This window comes from Glycine soja, mitochondrion (assembly GCF_004193775.1).
Source record: "Glycine soja mitochondrion, complete genome".
NCBI lineage: Eukaryota > Viridiplantae > Streptophyta > Magnoliopsida > Fabales > Fabaceae > Glycine > Glycine soja.
This window is the reverse complement of record NC_039768.1, coordinates 82,501-109,518: the sequence shown is the minus strand read 5'-3', so window position 1 is coordinate 109,518 and position 27,018 is coordinate 82,501. Positions and strand designations below refer to the sequence as shown.

The 27,018-nt window shown below is 46.2% G+C and overlaps 2 protein-coding genes and 2 non-coding genes; 3 read left to right on the top strand and 1 right to left on the bottom strand.

The window, feature by feature from the left end:
• Nucleotides 1–4,658: 4,658 nt before the first annotated feature.
• Nucleotides 4,659–4,732, bottom strand: trnD(gtc). The gene has a single exon. It is a non-coding gene; the product is annotated as a tRNA-Asp (tRNA).
• A 493-nt stretch (nt 4,733–5,225) lies between these two features.
• orf106 (hypothetical protein) lies at nt 5,226–5,546 on the top strand. The gene has a single exon. The coding sequence runs from the start codon at nt 5,226–5,228 to the stop codon at nt 5,544–5,546; it is 321 nt and encodes a 106-aa protein (YP_009532822.1).
• Nucleotides 5,547–6,724: 1,178 nt separating this feature from the next.
• On the top strand, nt 6,725–15,485 carry nad4 (NADH dehydrogenase subunit 4). One transcript has 4 exons: nt 6,725–7,185; nt 8,595–9,109; nt 12,405–12,827; nt 15,397–15,485. Exons 1-4 carry the CDS (start codon nt 6,725–6,727, stop codon nt 15,483–15,485), a joined length of 1,488 nt encoding a protein of 495 aa, YP_009532821.1.
• A 10,592-nt stretch (nt 15,486–26,077) lies between these two features.
• Nucleotides 26,078–26,149, top strand: trnG(gcc). The gene has a single exon. It is a non-coding gene; the product is annotated as a tRNA-Gly (tRNA).
• Nucleotides 26,150–27,018: the final 869 nt, after the last annotated feature.

The window sequence follows — 27,018 nt, the reverse complement described above, 5'->3', positions numbered from 1 at the left end:
TAGACAGTAACGAATACGAATTCATTCAATTCGAAATTCTTTGTCTCTCGACTTATAATTTTAAGGTTTTTATTCCATTGTTGAAAATCGAAGTTGTGTAACGCATATAGTTATCGATTGATAAGTGACTTCGTTTCCAAGCTTTTCCGTAAGTCAATCCAGCTCGTCTTTATTCTCTTATTCCATTCATGAGTTGCTAACTTACTATTTATCAATAGTGTGATTTTTCTCAGGTGACTGATCGAGTGGAATCAGAAATTAACAGATAGGGGAATGGCCTGCTCTAGATGCTCTCGAAGCAGTCGTAAGCCTAAGGTAAGGTTTGAAATCCTTAGGTTTAGCCTAGCCCTTTATCGAAATAGAATGCGAAGAAAATGGAAAAAAATCCCGCCGTGAAAGTGGCACGAACCGGGATATCCTCTAGGAAAGATAAAGGCATTAGCCAATCCCAGGAACGGAGCAAGGTATGAGTTCGACACCCGCTTAGCCCATAGCTTTATGGCTTAGAAGAGTCGCTGGCATTGGCTCTTTGCTTTAGGGACAGTCGATCAAGGGGATGACGGAAGATGGCAGAGAATGTAGAAGATAGCCACAGACAAGGGCTTTCGGCAAAGAAGGTGTAGGCGGAATAAGCTGTGATTGGATTGGACAAAATAAATGCCTTTTTTTTTTGACACCATTGGTCCATGCCTCTCTCATTCTAAAAGTAGCTGTCTCCATCCCTTCTATGAGCAGGGCTTTGAACCTCGGATGCAACTAATAAACTTTTTTGTTCTTCTGTAAAGGAAAGGGGCTGGGAGTAACTACTATTACTACTAAGGGACCAAAAAACCTTTCTCGTCTGTCATGGAGAACCTTCCCGGGCTCTAGCTCTACCATAGACTTAGATAGACTTAGAATAAGCGGGACTAGAGGACAAAGCATCGAGAAGAAAAGCCTTCAGAGCCAAGACCTACTCCTAAATCAGCAGAACTACGGATGAAGCAATAACTCTCATCCTACAGACATCAAAGAAATCGCTGTCTAAAGCCAATGATTAGCGAGCAAGCAAGCCAAGCCGCAAGGAAAGGGTCACCGAAGTAGGGGACCGCAGCTAGCGAAGTGAACCGTTAGAAACCGGGGTATAAATAACAACAAGTCAGGCATGAAAGCCAAGTGAAGTGACCAGAGGGTTAGGGTGCGGTGCCAATTCTTAAGAGTGGTGTGAGGCAGTCACTTCGTCACGACGAACAAAACCGTAAAAGCAGATGTCTGGTCTCGGTTAAGCCCAACGCTACATGGTTATGTAGCTCTTATGGGATTCAAACCCATGATACAAGAAGGTTGTATATAGATCTAGCAAATCAGTGTCTTAAGCCCACCCGGAAGGCTAGTTGGTAGAGCGATCAGTTTATCTGAATAAAGGTAGGTTCGAATCCTACTTCTTTTATAGAAGTGATTCCGGTACTTACTCGACGCCGGAAAGACTGAACCAGAGTAGCTGGAAAAGGAGTCTTTCTTAGGCTTTGGGGATTAGCTTTACTGACTAAGCTAAGACGGGATAGAAGGGCATACCTCGGAAATTCTTTCATCACAAGAAAGTAAAGTTAGGAAAGAATGCAGCTCAGTCAAGAGATTCGGGTTAGGCGGAAATGGCATATCCAGGGCACGGCGCAGAGGATGTTCCGGTATTGTCAAAATCAGATAGGAACGAGGTGGCATTGGAGTAAGTTAGTTACAATTGACATTGAAGAAGAACTTGAAGACTAGGCGCCAAAGACAAGGGCTCTTTCTCTAGTAGTGGACTAATCTTGATATTCCTAAAGCAGTAAGCGAAAGAAGAGGTTAGAACCAGCTCCACCGGCTAAAGGTACATGGACTCTTCAGAAGGCTCAGGTTTAATAACAGAATCTGAATCAGTAGCTTTAGGTATAGGGATTCCGGTTCTAACTAAACAATAAGGTAATGGGGTAGACCAATTCAACAAGATTCGAAGATGCTCTAGGTAGAGGTTCGAAGAGACTGAGCCAAGTAAAGAGAAATTGTCCGGGCCAAGAAAGCAAGCCGGGAAAGAGGAAAGCAATTCCCTTCTTTCGGTAAAGAAATTCTTTGAACTTCTCTTGAACTGCAATTCTGCTTTTCACTTTGTCTACCATCGGCGGAGGGCATCCCTTCTCAGCTTCCCTTGTTTTGTCTGTCATCGTATTTGACTTTCTCGATATGAGTCGAGTGACTTCGTACCATTGAATAGTATAACATAACTCTTACCAATACTTCTTTCCTTGATTGCCTTTCGGGAAAGTTAACTAATTGAATTCTCTATCTCCTCTAGAGCGCAATAGAATTCAATTAGTCTTTCTCTTCCGCATTGCTACTTATGGCTAGCACAGGAAATTTAACTCACTGTATTACCTAGCTGATTGCACATTAGTAAAGGTATTTATCCTGCCTTCATGCCTTTGCTTTGAAAGTCTTTCTGTTCCTGATTTAACTCCTTCATGCCATTGATTGATGACTTCGTATCTTGTGTAAGAAAGAGATATTCCATCAAGTTTATAGAGACTGAAAGCTGCCTAAACTGGATCAATAGAATAGAAGACAGGTAAGAACGAATGCGAGAGAATGAGACTCGTAGGTAGTATTTGTTACTTGCACCGGTCGTTACACCGACGCCAAATTAAGGCCGACATGGAGCCATGCGCATGATTCCAAGAGTCACTAGAGGCGAAACTTAGTAAGAATAACAAGTAATGTCACGAATGGATGAAGCAAGCACTTTTAGATGGTATCGATCAGAGCCAATCAAGCCTTTTCCCTGATTATCGTCACTTAAATCCCACTAGCCGAAATCGAATCCGTCAAGTATCAAGTAAGAGATAAGCCAGAGATCCAGATCATTAGAATACGTCACCGGTCCGAGATGGGCCTTCTCGCGAAAAAGAGTAGGTTATTCCTATCACTAGGAGTAGTAGCGCTAGCGGCGCAGAAGGATAAATAAATAAAGTAGCTAAGCGCTAAGAAGCTATCTAGATAGTTAGTTTCCAGCTGAGGGAAATTGGCTTAGATTGGTCTTAGCTTCGACTCGTAGTCTTCGACCACTCTTCTTCTTCTCCCCGAAGGTTGCTTGCTTCCATTCAGGTAGCTATTGCTGAGAAATGGCCGAAAAAAGGAAAGTCTTATTCCACTTGCTTTCTCGCTTGACTTGAAAACTGGAAAAACTAACTAGGCAGCTATCAGAAAGAAAACAAACAAGGAGTTGACTACGCAGGCTTTTTAGAGAGAGAGAGTCAGGGGGTTTGCTTGCTGGCTCTCAGGGCTTATAGTCGGTTCTAATCTAAGTCCCTTTCATTAGCTACGCTCAGGTTTCACCAACTTCGCGTCGGGTTCACTTCAGTGAAATCTTGTTAAAGCAAACCAACGGTTGGTTTAACCTTAGGACGGTAGCGAAAGGAACCTTCTAGCTAACCGGGTCAATTCAAACTCACTACATACTCCATGGAATTGAGAACCCGGCGTAATTGGTTTTCTCCAGCGGCTCTTTTTCCTATATTCTGATGGCCCTGCTACGTCTGCCCACTACAGAACAGGCCTGACTCCCGTGAGCAGGTCCGCTGGCTCTTAGTATGGCTTTTGACTTTTCTGATCCGGCATGATAACAACTCGAACTCAACTTCTATTCTTTCAAGAGCAAGAGAAGGGCACCGAGATCCCGCGTAAGCGTCGTTTGCCCGTTGCCAATAGGATCGACTTGGGTAGTAAGATTCAATTGTGAGATTCAAAAATACGAAAGTAAGGGGCCGGAAATCTTGGGATCAAAAGGTTGTTCTAAAGGACTGTAAATCCTTGCTCCTAGGATCCAAGAAGGGCTTTTTGGTTTTCAAATTCCTAATTACATAACTTACTACCCTACTAGTGTAGTGTCTACTGACTGAGTCGTGAATTAGATTGGATGGGCCGATGGAGAATCAAATTAGGAGTTGTGGAAAGGACTTAAGATACTATGTATCAAGACTCGCGATAGGATTTGAGTGCTCAGTCATTCAATATTTGATGGGTGATTTTTTCTTATAGAAAAAAAGTAGAAAAAAAAGGTAGCTTGCTTACTTAGTGCTTGTGCTAAGGGATGACTTGGTTGCTTTTTTTTTTTTATATGCCCATACAATTGTTTCGATAGATCCCGGGATCAATACAATAAAAAAACCTATGAATTAGAGTAGAGCAGTTGACGTTGGATTTTTTCGAATTGATTGGAAGAAGAAAGAATAGGTGTAGCGAAGAAAAAAAAATAGGAGCTAGAAAGAAAGGGTAGGTTGAATCTGAAAAGTACTCTGTGGGGGTAACTATGTTAAGTTAATTGCGTATCGTAAAAAAAAAAAGAAAATGTTATGTGCTCCCGGGAAAGAAATTGCTACTCTATTCGATGGGCCAGGAACAATCGAAAAAAGCCAGACCTGTACGGTATCTCTTTGAATCCTTACTTAATATGCTTAATATGGTGATACCCCCGATTGTACCAACCTACATATGTCTCTCCTCCATCAATCGGTACTAGTTATTGTCATTTTGATTCCTTGATTTGTCCGATGAGAAATGCGAAACGAAAGAAGGATCCTCCTGCTGGGAATTAGATCCTAAGCCCCCCTACAGAGATGAATTGATCGATTCATCGGATCCTAGATCGGGACTGACGGGGCTCGAACCCGCAGCTTCCGCCTTGACAGGGCGGTGCTCTGACCAATTGAACTACAATCCCAGGGAAAGAAATAAGGTATAAAGCCTAAAAATTCTTATATTAGATATATATTTCATTTCTCTTCATTATTCATATTTTATGTCCTAGGACATAGATATTCTAGATACCCATTATGAATCGCCCGCCAAAGTCTTCCTACTTCTCCAATGTTCCAATCAGATCCGAAGAGAAATCAATCAAAAGTCAGTGGACCTGAATTGAATCATGACTATATAAGCTATTCTGATATTCAGATTCGATATAGATGAAATCGTGGAAGCGGACCTTTTATTGATTTCCTTGGACCACGTAAGAATTCGTCGTCCGATTGAATCTTCTTGTTCCTGAATGCTTCATAGGAATCCATCGCTATTCCTTTCTTCCACCGAGAAAGGTTCATTCCGAGTCACAAGAGCCATTTCTCTCTTTTTTTTTCGTTATGGTAATGCAATGCAAGAGGTCTCGGAAATCGGGTTGTTTCTGATGATGAAAACCCGATATTTAAAGATCGGTAATGTTAGAAGACGACTGTCGGTATCTGATGGTAAGTAAGATACCTACGGTCGGTATATCTTTGAAAGCTCAGACGGAGATAAACGGACTCCTCGAGGGCTACTTAAGGCACTTTAGTGCAAACCAACCAGAAGGACTGGAGCTGTTGGATGTAGCTCAGTGCTGCTATAAATTAACAACCAAAAAGCTCTGCGTCGAACTTCAGCCCCTTCGAGTTGGCCACGGGGCAACAGCCTCTGACGCCCCACACCATTGCGGCAGGAGGAGGCTTGCCCATCAGCCTACTTTTTTGCCAAGACGTGGCAGGAGCGCAACGACCTAGCCCAAACCTACTTAAACTAAAGGCTTGGCCCGGTCTGAAGGAAGAAGAAAGTAGACCTTGTAGAGAAGCGGATAGGAGAGGTAGCCTATAGACTCAAGCGATCAGCTCGGTTAAAACTCACCCCGTATTCCATGTGAGTCAGTTGACTTCGATTAGACCAGACCGACCCAGAGAGGAACGTGCCCAGCCCACGAGGGCACCACCAGATGTTGTAGATTAACTTACTAAGAAAGAAAAAGAGTATATATATCATAGCTGACCGCACCATGGGCTAGCCCATACACCTACTGCACGAGTAGAATACTACTTAGTCAAGTAGAAGGGCCAACCTGAGAGCGAGGCAAGCTGGGAACGGGCTGAAACTGACGATTCTAAGACCAAGTCAGAGACTACTGGACGTCTCGCAGAGCGACTCTCAACGAGGACGTTGAGACTTTTTGAAAAAAAAAAAGATTTTTTTTGGCTTAATCCGCCTTTACTAAAGATCAAGGAGTACACTTGTTTGTATTCCGGCTAATAAGGGAAAGGTTTTTTTTTCAAATCCAAGTTTGACTCTGATTAGATCCTTAGCGCAAGCGCTAAGTAAGCCCTAAACTAAAGGCCTTATGTAATGTAAAAAAACCGAGGAAAATAACGTCAAGTAGAAAGGAACAAGGTCTTACGGCACGATCGCTATATCTTTTCTTTTTCTTTATCTCTCCTCTATAGAAAGAGGGGATGATACGTGGCGTGGTATACCTGATCGTTTGGTCAACGAGACGTACGTAAGTCGACATAGCTCCATTTATCTTTTTTTTTCTTTCACTTAGCCCGCCTCTCCCATGACTTTCCGGACCAACCCGGATCTGCCCTCGAAAGTCTCTCTTCATTTTGGGAGCAGAGCATGCAAAATCGAGCAATTAATCTTATAAAAATTTCCTCGGGTCTCTAGAAATCTATAAAAATGAAAAGCCCGGGTAGAAGCACAAGCAAAAGGAGAGAAGAAAAGTAGAAAAAGGAAGGGGGGAGGAGACTCGCCTCAATACTTCCCACTGGACGAGAGGCGCACCTAACCCACCTACCCACTCATCAATCACGGTGTTCAGCTGACTTGCACTGATAGACCCCTATTGTATTGGAATTAGGCGCCCATCTTTTTACTGTTGTCAACTAATCTCTTCCATGTTCGATTCTACTCTATGTTAGAACATTTCTGTGAATGCTATTCTGATCTAAGTGGTCCTATTCTGTGTCCCGTGCTAGGAAGCATTATTCCTCTTTTCATTCCAAATTCAAGAATACGACCGATACGATTGATTGGTCTGTGTGCCTCTCTTATTACTTTTTTGTATTCCCCTGTTCCTCGGATACAATTCGATCCTTCTACGGCCAAATCTCAATTTGTGGAAAGCCTTCGATGGCTTCCTTATGAAAACATCAATTTGAATTTGGGTATAGACGGTCTCTCTTTTTTCTTCGTGATATTGACCACATTTCTGATCCCTATTTGTATTTTAGTGGGTTGGTCTGGTATGAGAAGTTATGGGAAAGAGTATATTACAGCATCTCTAATTCGTGAATTTCTAATGATCGCCGTGTTCCGCATGCTGGATCCTCTACTATTCTATGTTCTTCCCGAAAGCGTGCTAATCCCTATGTTGTGCGGAGCTGAGCATCTTCTATTCGCTGGGATAAAGCTTTTCCTCTGCAGGGGCCTTGTGCAGTAAACCCCCTACGGGCGGTCGTCCGTCGTAAAGTAGTCCCCGCGAAGCTTTCGGGAAGAGGGGTAGTCTTGTGCGTAAGCATAGCATTTCTGGTCGAACCCGCCCAACCCAACTAAGACGAACCGAACCTGACAGACACATCTTTTTTGGGGAGGGTACTCCGAGTAGTGGGTACCTCGTAGGACCTCGACCCGCCTACTCGGGTCTTGTATGGATATGCAGGAAGGGGTGCTCCTAGGTGTGTGTAGGGGTTGTGTTTGTTCGCGAGAATGGATTCCTCGTCAAGTCAGTTTGGGGGGTGTGGACACACTTGCGCGAATTCGGGTAACGGCTACAAGGGAGAAATCGAAAGGAAACTGTACCCAACCAGGGATGGACGTAAACTCGTAAGCTACCGAGGGTAGGGATAATCGTCCAGGTCTTATTGTGAAAAAAAAAGCTGCCCCGCCACAGCAGGCGGGTTGCTTCCTCTGTCGTCGCCGGGGAGCTCTTGGTGAGGAGACCTTAGGATAAGTTGCTAAAACAAACGGGAGGGGAGGATCGACCCGTTCAGTAGAATTCCGAAGAAAGACTGTTGGCAGCAGGTGGAGACATTTCTTTGCCCCCCTTCAAAAAAAAGAAATGCGGGCAGGGTTAAGCTCGGTAGAGGGTTCGAGAATAGGGTAGGGTCCTGTCTTTAAGATTAAGATAAGAAAAGAGTTCCAAACCTTTATGCATGCACCTTCGTATAAGTGCTGCATACAAGTTCCGGCCAGGAGAATTGGGAAACAAAAACCAATTGGAACCGCTCACATCACAGTAGTAGTAGCGTAAAGCCGTAAGTCGGGGGGCGGCCATCAAAAAAAAGGCTATTACTTTCACATCTCTCTCTCTAGATATCTAGAGAGAGATCCACTGCGTGAGCAACCGACTGTGCGTTACATGTGCTCTACAGGCCGCACTCCATCTTTCTTCCCAACGAGCCCTTTTTTGTTTTGGATTTGGAAGACGGGCGTTGCGTTCGGTTCGAAAGGCATGGTTTTCAGTCTGTCTCCAGATAGGGCCCCCCACTAGTCCGGCTAGCTAGTGAGCGGTTCTTTCGGGCGAGAAGCGGGCCGGCGGGCATCTCCCGCAACGCAAGCTGCATTGTTCGCCACCACCCGAGAAGCAAAAGATTCGAGAGTCCAGGCTTAATATACATGCATAGATAGTGGTCTAATGACAAGGGCCGACGACGGAAGCTCGGGACGGAGCCGTATGATGCGGAAGTCTCACGTACGGTTCCCTGAGAAGGGAGTGGCTACCTACTGGAGCTTCGACTAACCACCACCGGTAAATTCCGCTTTGGGGCCACCCCTTACTCTACCATTATTATAGGGGTATGGGGTTCGAGACAAAGAAAGATCAAGGCAGCATATCAGTTTTTCCTTTATACTTTACTTGGATCTGTTTTTATGCTATTAGCTATTCTGTTGATTCTTTTCCAAACAGGGACCGCCGATTTACAAATATCATTAACCACAGAATTTAGTGAGCGGCGCCAAATCTTTCTATGGATTGCTTCTTTCGCCGCTTTCGCCGTCAAAGTGCCTATGGTACCTGTTCATATTTGGTTACCCGAAGCTCATGTAGAGGCACCTACGGCAGGATCCGTCATCTTGGCAGGAATTCCTTCAAAATTGGGAACCCACGGGTTTTTAAGATTTTCAATACCCATGTTTCCCGAAGCAACACTTTGTTCCACTCCTTTCATTTATACTCCAAGCGCGATTGCTATAATATATACTTCCTTGACCACTTCAAGACAGATCGATCTTAAGAAGATCATTGCTTACTCCTCAGTAGCCCATATGAATCTGGTGACTATTGGTATGTTTAGTCGGGCGGCGGCCGTTAGGTCACCTATTTTTAGTTATGGACACACAAGACAAGGCCAAAACATGTGTGCCGGGCGTGCGACCCATCAACCTACTAGCAATGGGGGAGAAAACATAGCATGTCGCAACACTTGATTCAAGGCGTCAGCAAAACATTGCCGTCTGTTCCAAAAACAAAAGCCCCTTAGCGCCCCGGGACGGGGGTGGGGGACACCCTACGCGCAGGCAACAGCAGCACCGGCTCTACGAAGTCAGAATCGAATCTTTGTGTTGGCTTTCCCAATTCATTCGTGAATAAGAATTCAAGGGCTAGAAGCGAGCGCTTCTAGCTGCTTCGCCTGCTTGCTTCTTATTATTGTGGCTATGTTGGCGTGGCGGAAATGAACGAAAAGCGAGATGAACGTGCTATTTTCAAATCGATTGATAGATAGCCTGATCCGTTCTGATAGATCGAAAGAGTATCTATGAAATAGAGGGAATCCATCAAGAATAAGGGGAAATCTCCTATTTCTATCTATTGATAAGACAACTATTCTTGATCCATCAGAAAGAAATCGATATGTATCTGATGGAGTCTACATCGTACGTAGAGTGCCCAAGCTTTAGGCCAGCTCAGTTCTCTTATCCATCGGTCCAATGCACTGGGCTCATCTCATGGATGGAGGGAAAAGCCAAAATGTAGTTGTGTTGTTGTTGTTCGCCGCCTCGACGCATTCCCTTCTCTCCCCGGCATCGTCCCACACAGAAAGAAAGAGCGCAGAGCCCCGGCCCGACCTGTAGTGTAGGTCCGCTAACGTAAAGCGAGGAGTTGAGCCTGAACTGGCGAACCGAAGTCACTTTCGGAACCATACTTCCTAAAGCTAACACGTGTCCAGTCCAGCGGGAACGCGCAGCGCAAAAAAACGTAAGCTGCTATACCGAATCCCCCGCTGGCCATCGGGGACCGAGTGGTAAGGCCATGATCCGCAGGGGAACGGATCACTCATTCTTCCATTGGGGACAGGTGCACGAACGACAACTCCAAACGTCACACATCCGTCGCCTACTTACCGTTTAGGTGGCACCAGCGATATCCAGCTAAGGTAAGGAACTTCGTGTCGCGGCTGCTCCACTCCGCCGCGGTCTCATGAACTGAACTTCGTTGCCTTCCCGCGCGCGAAGCGAATGGGCGCTGTGCTGTGGGTCAGTTTCGGGGCGGGGGGCGAAGAGAGACCACAAGAATGATTCATTTGGATCGACGAGCTTTTTCAGCCCCAAAACTAAGAATCAATGGAATGTCTGTCTATCCATGAACATCTATTCTATCTGTATATCTAGGGGATCTCTCTATACATAAAAAAGAGTTTTATGGCACGATATGATCGCCTAGCCGTAGCCGCATATTGAGCGCAGCGGATATGCGGGATTTCAGTTGGATCAGATCTTTCGCTTTGACGGAAGCTTTTGGACCTAGCGAAAAGGACTTTATAAGCCTTCGCGCAAGCAAGCGCGAGAGAAGCAAGCAAAGTCGAAGCTTTGCCAGAAGCAAGACGAGGAAGCAGAGCTGTCGTATAAGCGGTAGCTTCCCCCGACCTACTAAACAAAAATACAACAGTCGCGACCTACTTTGATTCAAAACAAAAGAAAGGCGAAGGGTTTGGCAACAAGCAAACGGCTTTCTATCATAGTTGCAAGGGTTCCAAACCTGAACTACTTAAGTAAAGTACCAAAGGCTGCTTTCGGTTGGTAAATGGTAAATAAGGGGGCTGTTCACTACAAGCTATCAGCGCTGTCTTAGATTGAACGTCGACTTATCTTATTGCCGTTCAATCTCTAAGGCGGGTTTACGCTGAGAACGGAATAGTGTTCGTGTCCAAAGGTGAACAACGCCCTAGCTTCTAGAGTTCGCTGCTTTTCCCAGGCCGGAGAAGGGCTTATACTGCTCGCCTTTGTTTGATATGTTCATTCAGTACCAATACAAACGAAAACTACACCAAAGTGGAAAGGCCCCTATAGAAGCTAGAAGTAACCTCTAGTAGTCTAGTAGTCGGCCTAACCAAAGCGTCACGACAACAGAAAATGACCCTTATGAATGGAATCTTAAGTAGGGGGCTTAGCCCGCCCGCCTACCAATCAAAGAGGCTGAGAGTAAGCGTAAGCTCTTCGAGCTTCCCTTCATTCGCTTCGCGGGAGCCGCACAACACATAGCTGGAAGTCAGAGGGCCCATACTACCTGCCTAACCCCTCGCTCCGAGGGACCGTAGATCGGAACGTTATAAAACCACCCCATTCATCTAAAAGAGAGGGGAAGGGGCCTATGTATTTGCATGACTCCTGCGGATTTTACCCTATCTACACCCGGAGCCAATCTCCTATCGGTCCTGCCACCACGCCGCAGAACGGGAGCTCGTGTGGAACCTTTTATTTCTGGCGTAACAGCGGTGGAACGTAAAAAAAGATTACGGTCGCGTAACATAAGGGCCGGAGGTACGGTAAACTCGGCCAAAATATGACACCCGAAGGGAGGGCCCGGCGCGCGCAATCCTATCCTCGTCCGAGTTTACCCCTTGCACTTCGGACAGCCGTCCGTAGCATCATAAGGAGGACCTCCCTTTCGGGGTAAAAAAAAGGTACGGTACTACGGAGGCTGGTCTTTCTCAACGTGGTGTATAGCACGAAAAACCTTTCGATACAAGATAGGGCCGTTCACATGAAAGAAGATAATAAATCCTTTCTTCTCTTCTTTCTCTTTCTCGAGGGGGAAAGAGAAAGAGGGTCTTATGGAGGGAGGGGGAACATTCGGGCGCTTTTTTTTCAATCCTCCACTGCATCCAGGATCACAAGTGGAACGCTAAGCAGGGGGGAGGGGAAAGGCTTGGGCTGGGCCTACCTATCCCGATAGGACCTCATAAAGGAACGGGAGCTGTTGAGAGGTTCCATATTGCCGAGCTGAAGGGCAGCACTTCTGTACGTGATCGTAGTATGTCACGTCGTCTCGTCCCCGCAGCATTGAAAAGTACCTATGCACTATTTCCGGTTCACTTCTAAGGAAGATAGAGTTGGGGTGGGGGTCTACGATGTGATACTCAAAAGTATGACCCGGGGAGATACATGCTAACTATGGGTAGAAAGCAGGAACCTTTATGTAAAAAATGTAGGGGGTTACAGATCAGATCTCTTATACTACCATCGATCGACAGAGCGGAACGACCAGAAAAAAAAGTGAAGTTAGAAAGCCGTATGATAGGCGGTAACTATCTTGTACGGTTCGGGGGGTAATCGGCGTACTCCGATCAGTGGGGGGGAATCTTTGGCTCTATCGAACATACAGGGAATTGGAGGTAGCATTCCACCGATGTTAAGTCATGGACTGGTTCCTTCAGCCCTTTTTCTATGTGTTGGTGTTCTATATGACCGACATAAGACTCGACTTGTTAGATATTACGGAGGGTTAGTGAGCACCATGCCGAATCTCTCTACCATTTCCTTCTCTTCCACTTTGGCCAATATGAGTTCACCTGGTACTAGCAGCTTTATCGGGGAATTTCCCATCTCAGTAGGAGCTTTCCAAAGAAATAGCTTAGTAGCCACATTAGCAGCGCTTGGGATGATTTTAGGCGCGGCGTATTCCCTTTGGCTATATAATCGTGTGGTTTCTGGAAATTTAAAAGCCGATTTCCTCCATAAATTCTCCGATCCAAATGGCAGAGAAGTTTCCATATTTATACCTTTTCTTGTTGGAGGGGCGACCGTCCGTTGAACTACCAAAGAAAAAAGGGTAAACCAATGTGATCATGACATTGTAGGTGCTTGCGATGGGGCGGATGCGACTTCCCTCAGTTGGTTTGGGTGGTATAGCCCGTTGCAGAAGTCCCCCCTTTTTTTTATCCATATCTTTCTTTAGTCTTTAGGGAGCCAAAGCTTGACTTTACTAAGAAAATAAATAAGGCTCGCGCAGGGGCGCTCACGTTTTTTGGCTGAGCCTTATCTTGCTGGGTGGGACCGAGAGCAAGAAAGGACGGGGGGCAACCATGCATGGTACTTCTCGACCGTGTCTCCGAGGGACAGTTGAACGAGCGACTCATGAATGCTGCCGGGTTGGACGAGCCAATAACTCGAACGCGTTCGGTCTGTTTTTTGAGCAAGAATCACAGCGTTACCTTACCTTCACCATGATACGGACTCCAAGTTCTTATGGCAGAGCGCGAGGAGATTTATCATCAATATGATGATGGGAATGGAAACCAGAAGCACGACCGACCGGGGTCCAAGATAATCAAACCATCCGTAACAGTAGTAACGTAAGCATGAGACTTTTTGGTAGTACCGGTGAACCAGATGGCCGCGGCGATGGAATCTGGGACGGAGGACTCGTAGTATCTCTCTAGATCTGGCAAAAGCGAAAGACCCCCCCCTAACGTAATTCGAAAGGGGGCTGACCGCTGAGCAAGTACGAGAAATTGGCCCCGCTCCGCTTTATTAAAAGCAAGGACCACTACGGGAGGTCAAACCAAGGACCTATGGAAGTAGGGGCTCGTCCCCGGTCAATATTGGATCAAACAATAGAGGGCCGTAGGTAGCACTGACCTCTTTTTTTTTATTGATTCAATACAATAGGGGAAAAGATCGTAAAGTTCCCTACCGAGACAACAGACACTCTCAACGGATCCTCCGCGCGCTGGGCATACCTCTTCTGTGCGTCTTTCTCGTGGCGGGAACAGAACAACAGGGAAAGACCCGGCCGACCTGCCCAGGGCTCGAGGGCGAGCTTTATTTAAGAGAGAATGGGGAGTGAATCGAAAGGCTTCCGTTTTCGTTCTTGGTTTTTTGGGGCTTTCGGGCTCCTCTCGATCTTATTCGTAGTTGGGAAGGGGGAAGGAGTCTAAATCAATGGACATTAATGAACCATCATTGATGGACGTTGCACATGACACGATCAATTCGACTCAAGGTCCGGCGCTAATAGAAGTTGCTTACTCTCCTAGTAGCGAAGGAAAAAGGCAGGGCTTTTTTCGTAGTAATAGTGGGCGGGTCTCATGAGATCTATGCCGGCCGTCGGAATCAAATGAAGGGGTCGAAGGACCATTCGATTCATTAAGGGGCATAGATCTAGGCCTCTTTGTTTGGTCAATCACCAAAGGCGGGGGGGAACCACTATGGGCGAGACCCCCCGGCCTCGATTCTTTTGCATAGTCCGGGGGCCGGCCGCTGCAGAGCTGCGGGGCATAGCGGCGCCCTCGCCTGGCGCCATTCCCGGATCTAGCAGCAGACGGGCGGGCCGGGCCTGAATTCAGACCAGACTCTTCTTTATTTGAGCTGCTCCCACGCACGCAGACCGGAAGATCTCAGTTGTCCTGGACTGGACAAGTACGTAGAGATCTTCGTGGGACCGGGGAGGGAGTCTCAATCGATCTTTTCTAGGATTCCTTATCACGCCACGCACGGAGATCTTTCCATTGATAGATAAGAGGGCTCCCCCCTTGAACTCTTAAAGGTTAGGTTACTACCTGCCTCTACGGAAGAGGTGTACTTTGTACCGCCCGGAGGTCATATAGATAGAAACCCGGAGCGATAAGAACGAAAGCCCTACCCACAGCTACCACTACTGGCGCTTCAAAAGGCTTAGATTTCTTCTAAGGGCGCTACAGCAAGCTACCTTTTTGTCGTGTAATAGGGAGGTGTAAGCCTCGAAAGCCTTTAGTACTTCGGTAGGGCGAGCAGCCCTTAAACCAAAAAAAAGGTTTGGAACTCTTCCCGTATTTCTTCATTTCATTCTCTATTCGGCCCGCCTCAAACAAAATGAGAAAAAAGTATAGGACTATTGATTCGAAGTCACTACGAAAGGGTCGGTCAATAGCATAGCTCTTTATTTCCCCGGTCTCCTTTCGAAGGAAAGGCCTTCGCATTCCCAATCCGGTAGGGGGCCGGACGGCTTTGTTTGCCCCAGCTTGGCTAATCGCATCCCCGCGCAACGACATTCTTCGCCCCTTACCGTTCTCGCTCAGTCTTTGCAACGGCTGGGGAGGCAGTCGTAGAAGCGAAGCCTATCGCCACGCCGACCATCAAATACGAGATTGGGCCCCTTCTCAAAGATTTGATGGAATGGCCCACCCAAGAGCGCTTATGTAATATGGGAACTCATGGCTGGAAACAATCCTTATGGTTTGGTAGGAATAATCAGAATCAAAGTCCAGGTTGGTTGGTGAGCCTAGTGATAGGAGACTATCTAGCTTGGTTCGGAGAGCACTTGTTGGGTTAAAGATTTTTTTGTTGCTAAATGTTACGGCCTAAATGCTGAACTATTGACCCTACTTGTTCGGATGGGTGTTCACCCCAAAGTGTTCCCGGACCGCATGCATACATACGTAAGTAACTTAGTGCAACATGGGAAATTTAATTGAGAGGAATCAGCAAAGAAAAGAAAAACGGGTCAACATCTTAATGTGTATTTTAGAGAGATTGTCCTCGGCTCGGGCTGAGGAGTGTCCACATGAGTTCGTTGAGGTGTCTACACAGGTTCGAAGACGCTCTTTTATATTCTGTCGAGAGTTCGGATTGCTCCACCTAAGTAGAACGAAAAGAAGGAATTGGAAATTCAACAACAAAGGGGGAGCCAGAAGCTTCGCTTCCGGTAGGGGGATATAATATATATGAGGCTTTCGTTCGATACAAAAGATTCATCGGGGTGGGTTACTAATCCGATAGATAGATGAATCAATGAATTGAACCGCTGGACTGATCTTATAAATGAGATTGGTTAGCTGCTCATTCCCAATCTCGCTTCATTGACCGGGCATCGAAATCTTCGAACCATCGCCTTACAGCCCGAGCAAAAAACCGATTCCGGGGAGGAATCGAAGATTGGCCATTGGATCCGACTTCGATCGGAGAAAGCCTCTGGAATTGGAACAGATGTGGTTCGCCCGGTTGCTTACTGATCCCTCGCTCGGGTAGAGGGAGAAGCCCTGATCTCACTCCATCGATACAACGTCTTGAGCGACTGCGATGAAGAGGGAGATGCTTGACTCGACTGGAAATGACGGGTCGACAACTCCGAATCACAAGCTATTTACTACTGTATTGTATTACACGGTAACGGTAAGTTAAATGGTGTGCCTTGTTATAAGTTATAGAAAGTACATAAATTTGTGTAGGAACGCTAAAAAGTAAATATACTATGTTATTGTCTGATTAGGCTAGGTCTTTTTCCTTTTAGGAGTGAGGAAGGCATATATAAGGCATAGATCACTAAAGGAACCTTTCCCTTATATATGATAGCACCAGACGCGCCCCCGCCTTCCTTGTTCAAGTAGTTCAAGAGTTAAGGGCGTAGCAAAGTTTGTGGGGGAGGTTTTCCTTGATCTCTATGACCTCTCCGAAGGGGCCACACGATATGAATGGCTGCTTAAGGAAGAGGCCCAAAGCAAGCAAAGGAAGGCTTCTTTCTTCCCAAGACACTGACTATCGTGACCCAAACTTTTAAATTGATGTGGCTGAGATTTGCCTGAAACAACCTATGGTCTGCAATCCTCTTTAGGCCAAGGGATGTTGAGGCTCCGGTATCACAGGCCGTAAAAAGAGAAGTAGTATAAAATATTAGGCATTATACTCTGACTCATATATTCAGGTAATTTTTTCCTTATACTCGGATCTTTCCGGCGAATGTTTATAATGGTCTGCTCATGAAACTTCGGGTACCTTGACTATCGATAAATGATGTTCCCCAGGAGCAAAGCCATCTAAGCCAAGATCGTCAGTTCCTTTCACTACCAGCCGCCGCTCAACAGCATCGGAATCAGGGAAGGCGGATTCCATAGTTGCCTCACAGCCTGCCTATTCGAGAACATCTTCTCGTGGGATATCTTATGATCTGACTAAGATGAGATTTGACCTCGGGCCTAAATGCCTTTTTCATTGCTCAGTCCTTTAGTTCAAGCGGCATCCACTGTCGAATCGTTTTGCCCCGTTACTCCGCTCTGCTACTCATACGTGCCAAAGAGACTTCCTTTACCCTCACATGCATTAGGTGCCTAGCCTTGCTAGCTAATTCTACCGGGGATTTGTCCAAGTCTTCTTCCTAATAAGGATTTTTGCAACCTATTATGTTATGTGAAGACCTCGTAGGCGAATACCTGCTTCCTCAAACGAAGGCGGAGGAGGGCTACGTTTTAGTAGCGAATACGGTCCAACGAGGTAGAATACTTTCCCTAGGGGAGCTCTAGACTTTTTTTAGTGATTCTCCCCTTCCCCATAGTAAGCCAGCCAATCCCCCTGTCGCCTCCACCCATGATTCATGGAACCATTCCTTCGCGTGCCGTAGCTTAGGATTCGTGCTATTGCTATTGTTTAGGGGCGGATCAGAAGAAAGATAGGGGCATCGGCCTCAGCTAAAGCGGAAGAAGCCCGGATAAAAAGAGAGATGGATAAGCTAACGACTGATTAGGAGAGCGAGACCCACTTCTCATTCTTTGCAGCAGCTTATTTGAATACCGGTGTAAAGGCAGCTCCCGAAATAGGATTTGATCCCTCTCAAGGTTATGAGCCAGCTAGCTTGACCTTATTTGTAACGAATTCTTTTCTTTACATAATCATACCTTTGGACTAAGGCGAAGGCCTGAAAAAGGAGTATAAACTCTAACTATTGGCACTGGTCTAGCCGGGGGAACTACTCACAGAGACTTTCGTACGAGCCCAGGAAAAGCCTCATTCTTAATAAACGATGGTCTCGCGTAGAAATGGTTAACCACTAGTTCCAAGAGCCATCTACGAGCCTGATAAGGCGAAAGAACTACGAAGGACCAGTCTTGGTCAGACTTTAGTCATTTCGAGAAGGAGCCAACTTGAAGAGGCGAAGGTGGACAAAGCGAGCGAATCAGTACAGAATTTGGGTGGACTCGTTGGCTCCCCAAAGAGGTGGGCATTGGCATCGATCCGGCATCGTCAAAAAGGAAGCATTATCCGGGTCGCGGCGAGAGTCCCTGCCTACGAAGATTTTAAAAGAAAAGAGTATGGTATTTAGTGAGACCACAATAGTCCAGCAAGCAAGAATTGGATTTATCCAAAGGTATTATTATAAAGTGAAAAAGAGCTAGCTGCAAGCTTTGGACGGAGTGGGACCTGCTTCTTAGGGCAGCTAGTGCTTACGCCCCTTTAGATTAGAGATAGGGGGCCAAAGGACACAGACCGACAAGCTAGATCATCGGGGGAGGTAAGAACCACTTTCTACTCTTGTTACCGGGGAAAGCTCCAACTTGAGGCTTTAGGCAATGAGAGTAGTGGGGGCTATTACTTTACTTCACTCACTTCAGAGACAGAAAAAAAGAAGAAAGGAGCGGAGCAGCTTCGCCGTCTAGGGGATGGAGCAAAACGCCACTATCTACACTATTTCTTTAGTAGCCAGACCAGTAGAGACTGGATTAGCGATCAAAGGGTAGAACTCATGCTTTGAGTTTGCTGACTTGATTGATCAAGTCTGTCTTGAGTCTGTCTGTCCTGTCTTCTTTCTTGCTTTAAGAAAAATGCATTTCAAATGGCCAGATGTGCTTCCTACCTGCGCCTCGATATGCTTACTATACTAATAGGGCGTTCCCTTCTCCTTCCATAAGAAATGGAATGTTAGCGGTCATGTAACGCTCACGTAACGACCTCCTCACTCTCTCTTGCCGGCTTAGCCGGGGAGAGTAGATAGTCGAAAAAGAAAGGACAAAAAAATCGAAAGAAAAAAATCCCCTTTTCATTTCTTTCTCAATTCAACATTGCCTGGATTTTTCCCAACCCACCCTAAGGAACAGCCTCCCTTTATCTACGGGCTATGGCTCACGAAATGGTTCTCCGAATTGAAAGTGGATGCTCTGGATCTCGAAATGGAAGGTATGCTGCTATACGAACTGTAAGAGATGCTAGGCAAGGTGGCGCCTATATAAATGGATGACGAGAACTGGCTCTCTATCTAAGCAAGATGGTAGTAGGTGGGAAGCTTCTGGCTCTAGCTTACTCTGCTACAACTACTGTGACTTCCACTGCCGCTACTTGCTTTGCTACTTTAGGTAGTGCAGCTGCTCTACTACCTTTGCTGCTAGAGGATTTGGAACTAGGCCTTATGCTGCTGGTGGAGGTAGTGGTGGGGAAGCTGGTTCTAGATCTACTTTTGCTGAATCGACAGAATCTACTGCTCGGTCGACTGACTCAACCATGTCTTTCTTCATTGACTGCTTTCATCAACAGAATCGCCGGAATCAACCGGCTCTACTGAAGCAACTACTCACTCTGGATCTGCTACTGGAAGATATGAATATAGGCATAGGTAAAGGTATGGTCAAAGGCAATCGCAGTGGTTGTTTCACCCAGAGCCGGAGTAGATTCACTCATAGCAGATACATTGGTTATTGATATGGATGAGACTGATCTCCCTAACGCGCTACACCATCACTACACTATAGATAGGTATATAGGCAGCGGGAACACTGGTAGAACGTTCCCATCAGGCAACAACGGAAGGGAGCCTCTAACTTGCCTGACCAAAGGAGAAGAGGAGTAGTCGAAAAGGAAGGAGTACGATCATCATCTTATGGAACGGGATTCGCTTTATTAGCGGAAATTTAGGAATGCCCTGCGATCAGCCTCAAGGCTAGGTTCAGGTCCGGCTACTACCGCATGGCCATGAGAGATGCGATTCTGGATTTTGGATACCTTAGTGAATGAGGGGCGGATGCGCTTCTCTCTTATGGATGAAGGCAGGGATCACCACAACCTGGAGCTTTATAAGGGGGTTCTATAAGGTTCACGCCCCGTCTAAGGCTCGACCGAGCTGTACAAAACAACGAACGCTATGAATGCATGGGGAAAGGCAAGACCCAACCCCAACCGGAAAACTGGATCTACTCCTTACTATAAGATATATTGAACCGGAAGAGGAAAGAGCGAGCCACAGATCATAGCCTAATATGTATAGACGAGTTGGAGAGCCGCAATTCATATTGATTTCTAATTAATTTGTTTTTGTTTATTCTTCTATATGTGTAAAATAATGAAAATGGTTTCTCACTCGGAAGACAGCAATCAAAATGGGAAGAGTTTTCTCTCTTATGTGAAATTTCATTAAAACCTGTTTTCGATTGACCGAGTCTTTTTTCAATCAATTTATTTCACACTTCCCGGTATTTTTGATTAAACCCTGTTTTTATTGTGAAGGTCAGAGGGTGCTGTTACGTTAAGGTAAGGCTTGAGAAGGTCAGGGACTACGGTAATGGACCGCTGGCTCTTGTTCATCAAGTCGATCCGGAAGAAGTCAGATTGAGTATGAACCAACGAGCCAAAGGTTTATGCTCGCCACGGGAAGCAGGTATTCGCTTGTCAGCTCTAGCCTTCCCTTGCCTTGCCCCTCGAATAGTCCTACCCCGAACAATATCCATTGCCTGTCTCGTACCGCTCCGTGGGCTTTTATGATTACACTACTCACGAATCTATCTATCCAATTTCTTACTGAACTTGACTTGTCTCCGATTGCCATGCTGCGCTTTTCGCTCCTTATCCCGTACAGAACGAAGTGAATCTTATTTAAACATTCATTGCTATGGGCCCTCTTATTGCACTGAATGACGGATCACATGGGGTGGATCCTACTAATGCAATGTTTTCTCCGTGTAGGAAGGCATTTTGAACATCTAACTGGTATAGGGACCACTTCTTTGATGCAGCAATAGCCAGTAAAGTCCTAATCTTCACAAACTGAAGTTAAGGTTTCCTCCAAATCTATCCAATATTTATTCTTGAGCAAAGCCTTGAACAGGACGAGAGGAATAATGGCCTACCTCAGGCATGTTGTCTGGAACTGGATCATGGCTTGAGTCTGGAGAGGGAGAAGCGTTGGTTTACTGATCTCTTTCAGGTCCTGGCTGAGCTTCAACAAGATCTGGTGTTAGACGAAGTTTCTTTCTGGTATACACTATGGTTGATAGTGTATGAGTCACAGGCTTCTCTGGCTGATATATATGACTAATAATTCACGGTGATACTCTCCGGGGGCAAACAAAACTAGACTAATCAGTGTAGGAGAAGTTGAAGTGGAAGCAGTGGAGGCAGAAGGTCGCAAATCGCCACTCATCCGGATTGTTCTTCTTGGATTGGTTTCCCCTTTGCTTTGCCTAAGCCAAGCTTCACATTAAACACAAGAATTGGACCACTTTGTGGGGCGAGTTTGCTATTGCTAGAAGTTCGAAAGGAGTAGTCATAGGGGCTTTGGGGCATTCCCCCAGGGCATAACTAATTAGCGGCCTATTCTTTCTTTTTTGTCTAATTCAATTCCCATCTCTCAAGCTATAAGGAACTAAGGTAATAAGGTAAGCCCAAGCAGCTGCTATTTGAACAACGGATTCAGCCATTGAAGATCTACAACTTATGACTCCAAAGGCTTACGTCTTCATCTCTTGCTTCCAAGTGAGAGTCAGGAGGAAGAAAAAGACCAAGCAAGGGTTAAGATTCGTTCTCACAGAGAATTAGGGAGAAGAAAGAAGACCGTAGGACTCTGAAGTCAGGGATATGAGGCTCGGTCTACAGGCCTTACGTCAAAGCCCGGGAACAGATGGGAAGTGCACCAACGCTCGGATATGAATTGGAACCCCCTCCTAAATTCGGTTAATACTAAAATAGATTCCCAATCCCATTCCACAATCTACGCTACGGGTCAGGGAGGCTAACCATATGAGGAGCCCTACCACTAGGACTTGTTCAAGCAACAAGTTGGTATGGCCCATTTCATACCTAATCCCATGGACATATCTGATCATTGAATGGGGGCCCTCCACAGGGATAGATACCCGAGTTAGGTATCAGTCCCACCTACCGATCATTAGTACAACGACCTGTCATATCATATACCCCAGACGGCCTGATCAGATGTTTCGGTACCAATGCAGTTAGTCTAATGCATTCTGGACTGGATATGGCCCACCTATCTTTCGAGGTCACTAGTTTACACTTTCACCAACCTTTCCCATATCCGTTTTTTATGAGCAAGGGATAAAGGCCAGACAGTAATCAAGCTACTTACAATTGGATAGTACCCCTTCCATCGGAGGACTGGGTGGAGAGTGACAAATATGAGAAAAGCCTACTTACTAGCCTCCGTGAGAGGATACCACTTTGGTAGATGCTAGGGATTGGTGAGTTAGGGCAGCGAGGGATGGTGTGACATGTCTGGTCATCGCATCGATGAGAACGATGGCCGATGATATCCGAGGAGATTAGGCACCGTCGGCTTTTTTACCTCAAAGTAAACTCGTTTTCGTCGTCCTTCCCTATCTAGAGCTGGAACTTGACTAGAAAAAGACTTTTTTTGATCCCATACTGACTGACTTGTCTTCCTGTTGGTGGTTGTGAAAGTTCAGATTTCGAGCTTAAACAGCGGAGAAGCGGATAACCTTCTATTTATTTTTGGGGGAGTCTTTCAGGATCGATTCAAAAGGCCAGTGAAAGTACGCGGACGGAGAAATCCAACAAAACCACACCGTACCGGGCCAGTAGACCTTCTTTCTCTTAAAGGCTGTCTCCTGCCCCCAACTAGCGAGCGGCTATAACCGATGGGCGCATGGCGACCACTACTCTACCCGAAAACTAGGGTTAAGTGGGGAACCTTCTCATCGTGTTAAGCTTGCGAGCCTGTCTGTAATAGGCCCAAGCGTCTCTTGTGCTTAATCTCGAGTCTATTCCAGTGAGAAGCTTCGCAATACCCTAAAACTCCATAGGCGAAAGAAATCAATAAGGATAGATATATAGATTACGCACATAGTGGTCTGGGCATTGATTTCATGTAGTGCGTACCACTGGCGGAAAGTGATTCGCTTAACACACTTGTTCGCTTGAATACAGTAGGTAGGGAAGGACAGGATATTACTCGTCGGTTCTATTCGGTGGTGGTGGCTTAGCTTTGAATTTCTTTCCACTCATTTTGGCTTTTTCCTTTTCTTATTCATGCTTGCTCCACTAGCCTCAAACTCCATTCCAATTTCGAATCGACCCATTAGAGAAGGCTTTTCTGCTTAGCAGAACCCGATTCTCCGCTCAAAACATCTGATCTTCCGACTTAAACAACCGATTCCATTTCTCTCTTTTTTTTCTATGATCAATTCAATAAAGACTTCCTTCTCAACTGACAACCCCTGGGCCTGTTCATAAGCGATATTCTTTGTAGGGCTTTCGGCTGCCTTCCTTTATTTTTGGGCTAAGGCTAGCTTTCCTAAGTAAGTTCCAGAGTGCATGAGTGAATCTTGATCTGTATTCAAGGTATGCCCTTTATAGTTCTGTTAGAATATTGACTTCGGTTAAGCTGAGGTTAGCGAAGTCAATCCTTTGCTTGGGTCCTAGGATAGGAGGTCGGAGATCAGAGCGCTGTGTTTAAGTCGTCTGGCCGTAAGAAAGACTTTCTCTGCGCCAGTCAGAGTCAGAGCTTGAGAAGAAGGGAAAGAGGAAGAAGTATTCAAATCATTCACTCCTTTCCCGAAAGCTTGACTTTATTCTTTATATACTTAATAAGACAATACTATAAAAAAAGACTTGGACGAGAAAAGTAAGATTGAGAACTATGAATAGTAGGAATAGTCTAAAGTGGTTAACTAGAAGAAGAGTCAAAGACTTTTTCCTAGCCGCTGATGGAGACAATGTGGGACCTCGTGCTCAGCCGGTTGCTTAGATAAACCTAATTTCCGGAACATTGCCTCGGTAGAAGCAAACCCAACTAATACGCAAGCCCATCTCCCGATACAATCAAATCAAAGCAAAGCAAAAGTGCCTTGCGGCTGTCGCGCCTCTCTCTCTGTCTCTGTACCTTGTGTTTGTCCTTGTTGTTTAAGATTACTAGGGGTATTTCTATTCCTTCCTCCGATCACATACTGCACATACTTTGTTTGATCAAATTCCCCCTTTTTTCGGGGCTCCCTTCGAACTGATATCCAAAGATTCCCTGTAACAGGATGGTTTGAAATGATGGTTTATTACAGGTTCTGGTGACATGAATAGGATGAGCATACGAATGAGCCGGAACATGGATAACGTAGTGGTTCGAGCCGGTCGAGAGTACGAGATTACTGACCGAAGACTCTTCCATTGAGATGGGCCGAAGCCCTGCTAGCGAAGGAATGCATCCAACAGTGTTCTGTCTCATTGGTCCTCTCATGCCAGAATTTGCTCATAAATCCACTTTGTTCTCCCGGAAATCACTTTCATTATAATACATGACTTATGTGACTTCGATCTGATACCTCTCGATTCAGATAGGAAATGCGCATTTGTCTCATTTTGACTCTCCCCATCTCGAATTCTACTAATTGGATATGGGACTGGTTGTGAAGGGAAGCTTTGTGGGAGAAAGGAGGGCTAGTAAAGGCTTTACTCAAACATATGGGATAGATTACGAGGAAGCCTTTGCCCCGGTAGCCAAGATGAAGTCTGTTCGTCTCCTGCTCTCTATTGCTGCGAATCGAGATTGGCCTCTGTTCCAATTAGATGTTCAAAATGCCTTCCTGAACGGGGACCTAAAGGAATAAGTTTACATGAGTCCTCCACCCGGTTGTGTAAGGGGGGGGAGAACAAGAGAGGTCAACTGGAGTGGAAGCCAAACGACGGGGCCGAGAATCTGTGATCGATCCGAAGAACCACTGCCAGATACGATTCTGCTCCCCCTTCGTACTACCAATGCGATTCTTGCCCGGCTTTCTTTCGGCTTAAGAAGGCTGCGGTGAGAATGAGGATCACTTCGGAACTCTAGGAAAATGGGCGTTTTAGGGCGGGATCTAAAAGTTCTCCAACGTGTTGCGGAGCCTTCGGCCGTGAGAGGGTCTGTCTTTTGGCTTCCTCAGGGCCGTGTGAAGCTTAGCTTGCTTTAGCAGCCACGTGATGATTCAAGATTCGTGGTAGGCGTAGGAGCTGGGCGAAGCGGTAGCGAAGCTCAGGTGGTGATGCAAGTGCGCGGTGAGCGTAGTAGCCCCCTCGGGCATGCTCTTTGTACAACCAAGCGAAGAGCTAGTGAGGGCCGGAAATATCGTATGTAGTGTAGAATCGGATCTGAAGCTCTTTACTAGGATTGGAACAAGCGAGGAACGAGTGACCACAAGCTCCGCTTAAGCGCTCGACATTTAGCTTAAAACATGTTCATCATGTGGCCGAGCGAAGCGCACCTGCGTGAAGCAGCCTAGCATCACTTTAGATAGGAGCAGAATGGATGACTTACAACTGAAAGTTCTTCGGATCGATATATCGTACGACGTAATGGAGATCTTGGTCTAGGTCCGGTGGTTCGCAGAATTCGGGACCTAACGATGTTCGATTCGTCACATGAACGGGAGCGGACGATTCCCTCGTCTCTCCCTTTTTCGGGGAATGGCTGCAATCACAAGCAAGTGATTGAATGAGTGGGGGCTCCGAAAGCACATGCGGGATAAGCAGGTCTTTCAGGAGACGGTCTAGAAAGAAAAGAGAACTCTCAACAAGCTGAAACTAATCAAGATCAATAGGAAGAGGAGTTAGCTAGAAATTCATTTTTTGACAAAGTTCATGCCACGACGATCTATATGGAAGGGCTGTTTTGTTGATGCATTCCTGTTGAAGTTGAAAAAGAGACAAACACTCATGTTTCAGCTCCCGGATCTGCTTGGATTCTCGTATAATAAGAGGAGCCTTCTTAGGAAATGACTGAACTTAAAAGACAGATGCCACCGCTGCGAGGGAGTAACTTGTCTGATCTTGCGGTGCACTCACTCCCGTTACGAGAATGAAATGACGCCCCAGCTCGACTCGAGACCAAGACTCCTTACAACTCGCACCAATAGCGGCACTGAGCGGCCGGAGATTGATTGAAAAGGCAGCCGCCCCTCCCCCCGCCTACCTACTCGTGCTCGTAGCTCGATCGGAGGTTAAGAGTGTGGTCCGGCGGAAAAAAAGAAGTCGTCCGTATCAAGTGATACGTTAATTGCTCCGTAGTGCTTCGCCACTACCGTTGCTGGCGGAAATAGCTTAATGGTAGAGCATAGCCTTGCCAAGGCTGAGGTTGAGGGTTCAAGTCCCTCCTTCCGCTCTTGGCTTCGTCGTTTAGTGGTAACGAGTAGAGTAGGCATCGCCTCTCGATCCAATCCGTCTTTCCCTGGCCTCCCCACCACACTCTTGATACGAAAGAAACCTCCCGCAGAAGAAAGAGATCAAAAGTCTGGGTCCCCTCGATCACCCTTCCCTTGAACCTGAACTGGTCGAGAGAGATGAACCCGCACCGCATTTTATAACCTTCGAACCGAAACCCCCAACTCTCCATGGAATTCCAGAACCTAAACAACTCAAGAGCTCCGTGACCGGTTCAATTCAAGGGAAGGTCCACCAATAATGGAAAGGCCATTCCCCTCCCTATCCGTTTCTTGATCCCTCATTCCACGAATTCGTTGTTACTGATTCATTCAAGGACTGAAAGCTTTTCGTTTTATGAAAAGGCATAGACTCCCCACTTCTTTGTCTTATTAGCGCAGGTCTTCGTCAATGATGAAAGCCGCTGAACTTAAGACTCGAGTTGAGAAAGAGGGCTAGGCCAAGGATAGGAGGGCTTTCAGGGACTGGGACGGGTGGATTATAGAGCTAGGGGCGGATCAGAGGTTTGTCCATTGGGATTGGGCATGGACGAGCCTCGACTGGGCCAGCAAAATGAAAAAAACTTATCCCATCGCATCATTAACCGGTGTAGGATTAAAGATCAGGTCCAGGATTCGAGTCAAATCGACCTTCCCTCTCATCTCAGGGTGAGGCAAGGTAGCTTGCTCAAATGTTCGTTGTTCAATATCTCGGCAGCTCAAGAAGTTGGACTAGCTGCTCCCATTCCTCAAAGCCCGGAGTGGATTCTAGGGGAAGGGCAGAGCCTCACCTTGCTGTAGGAAGGTCTTCGTTGCTGGGACGGGTTCAAAC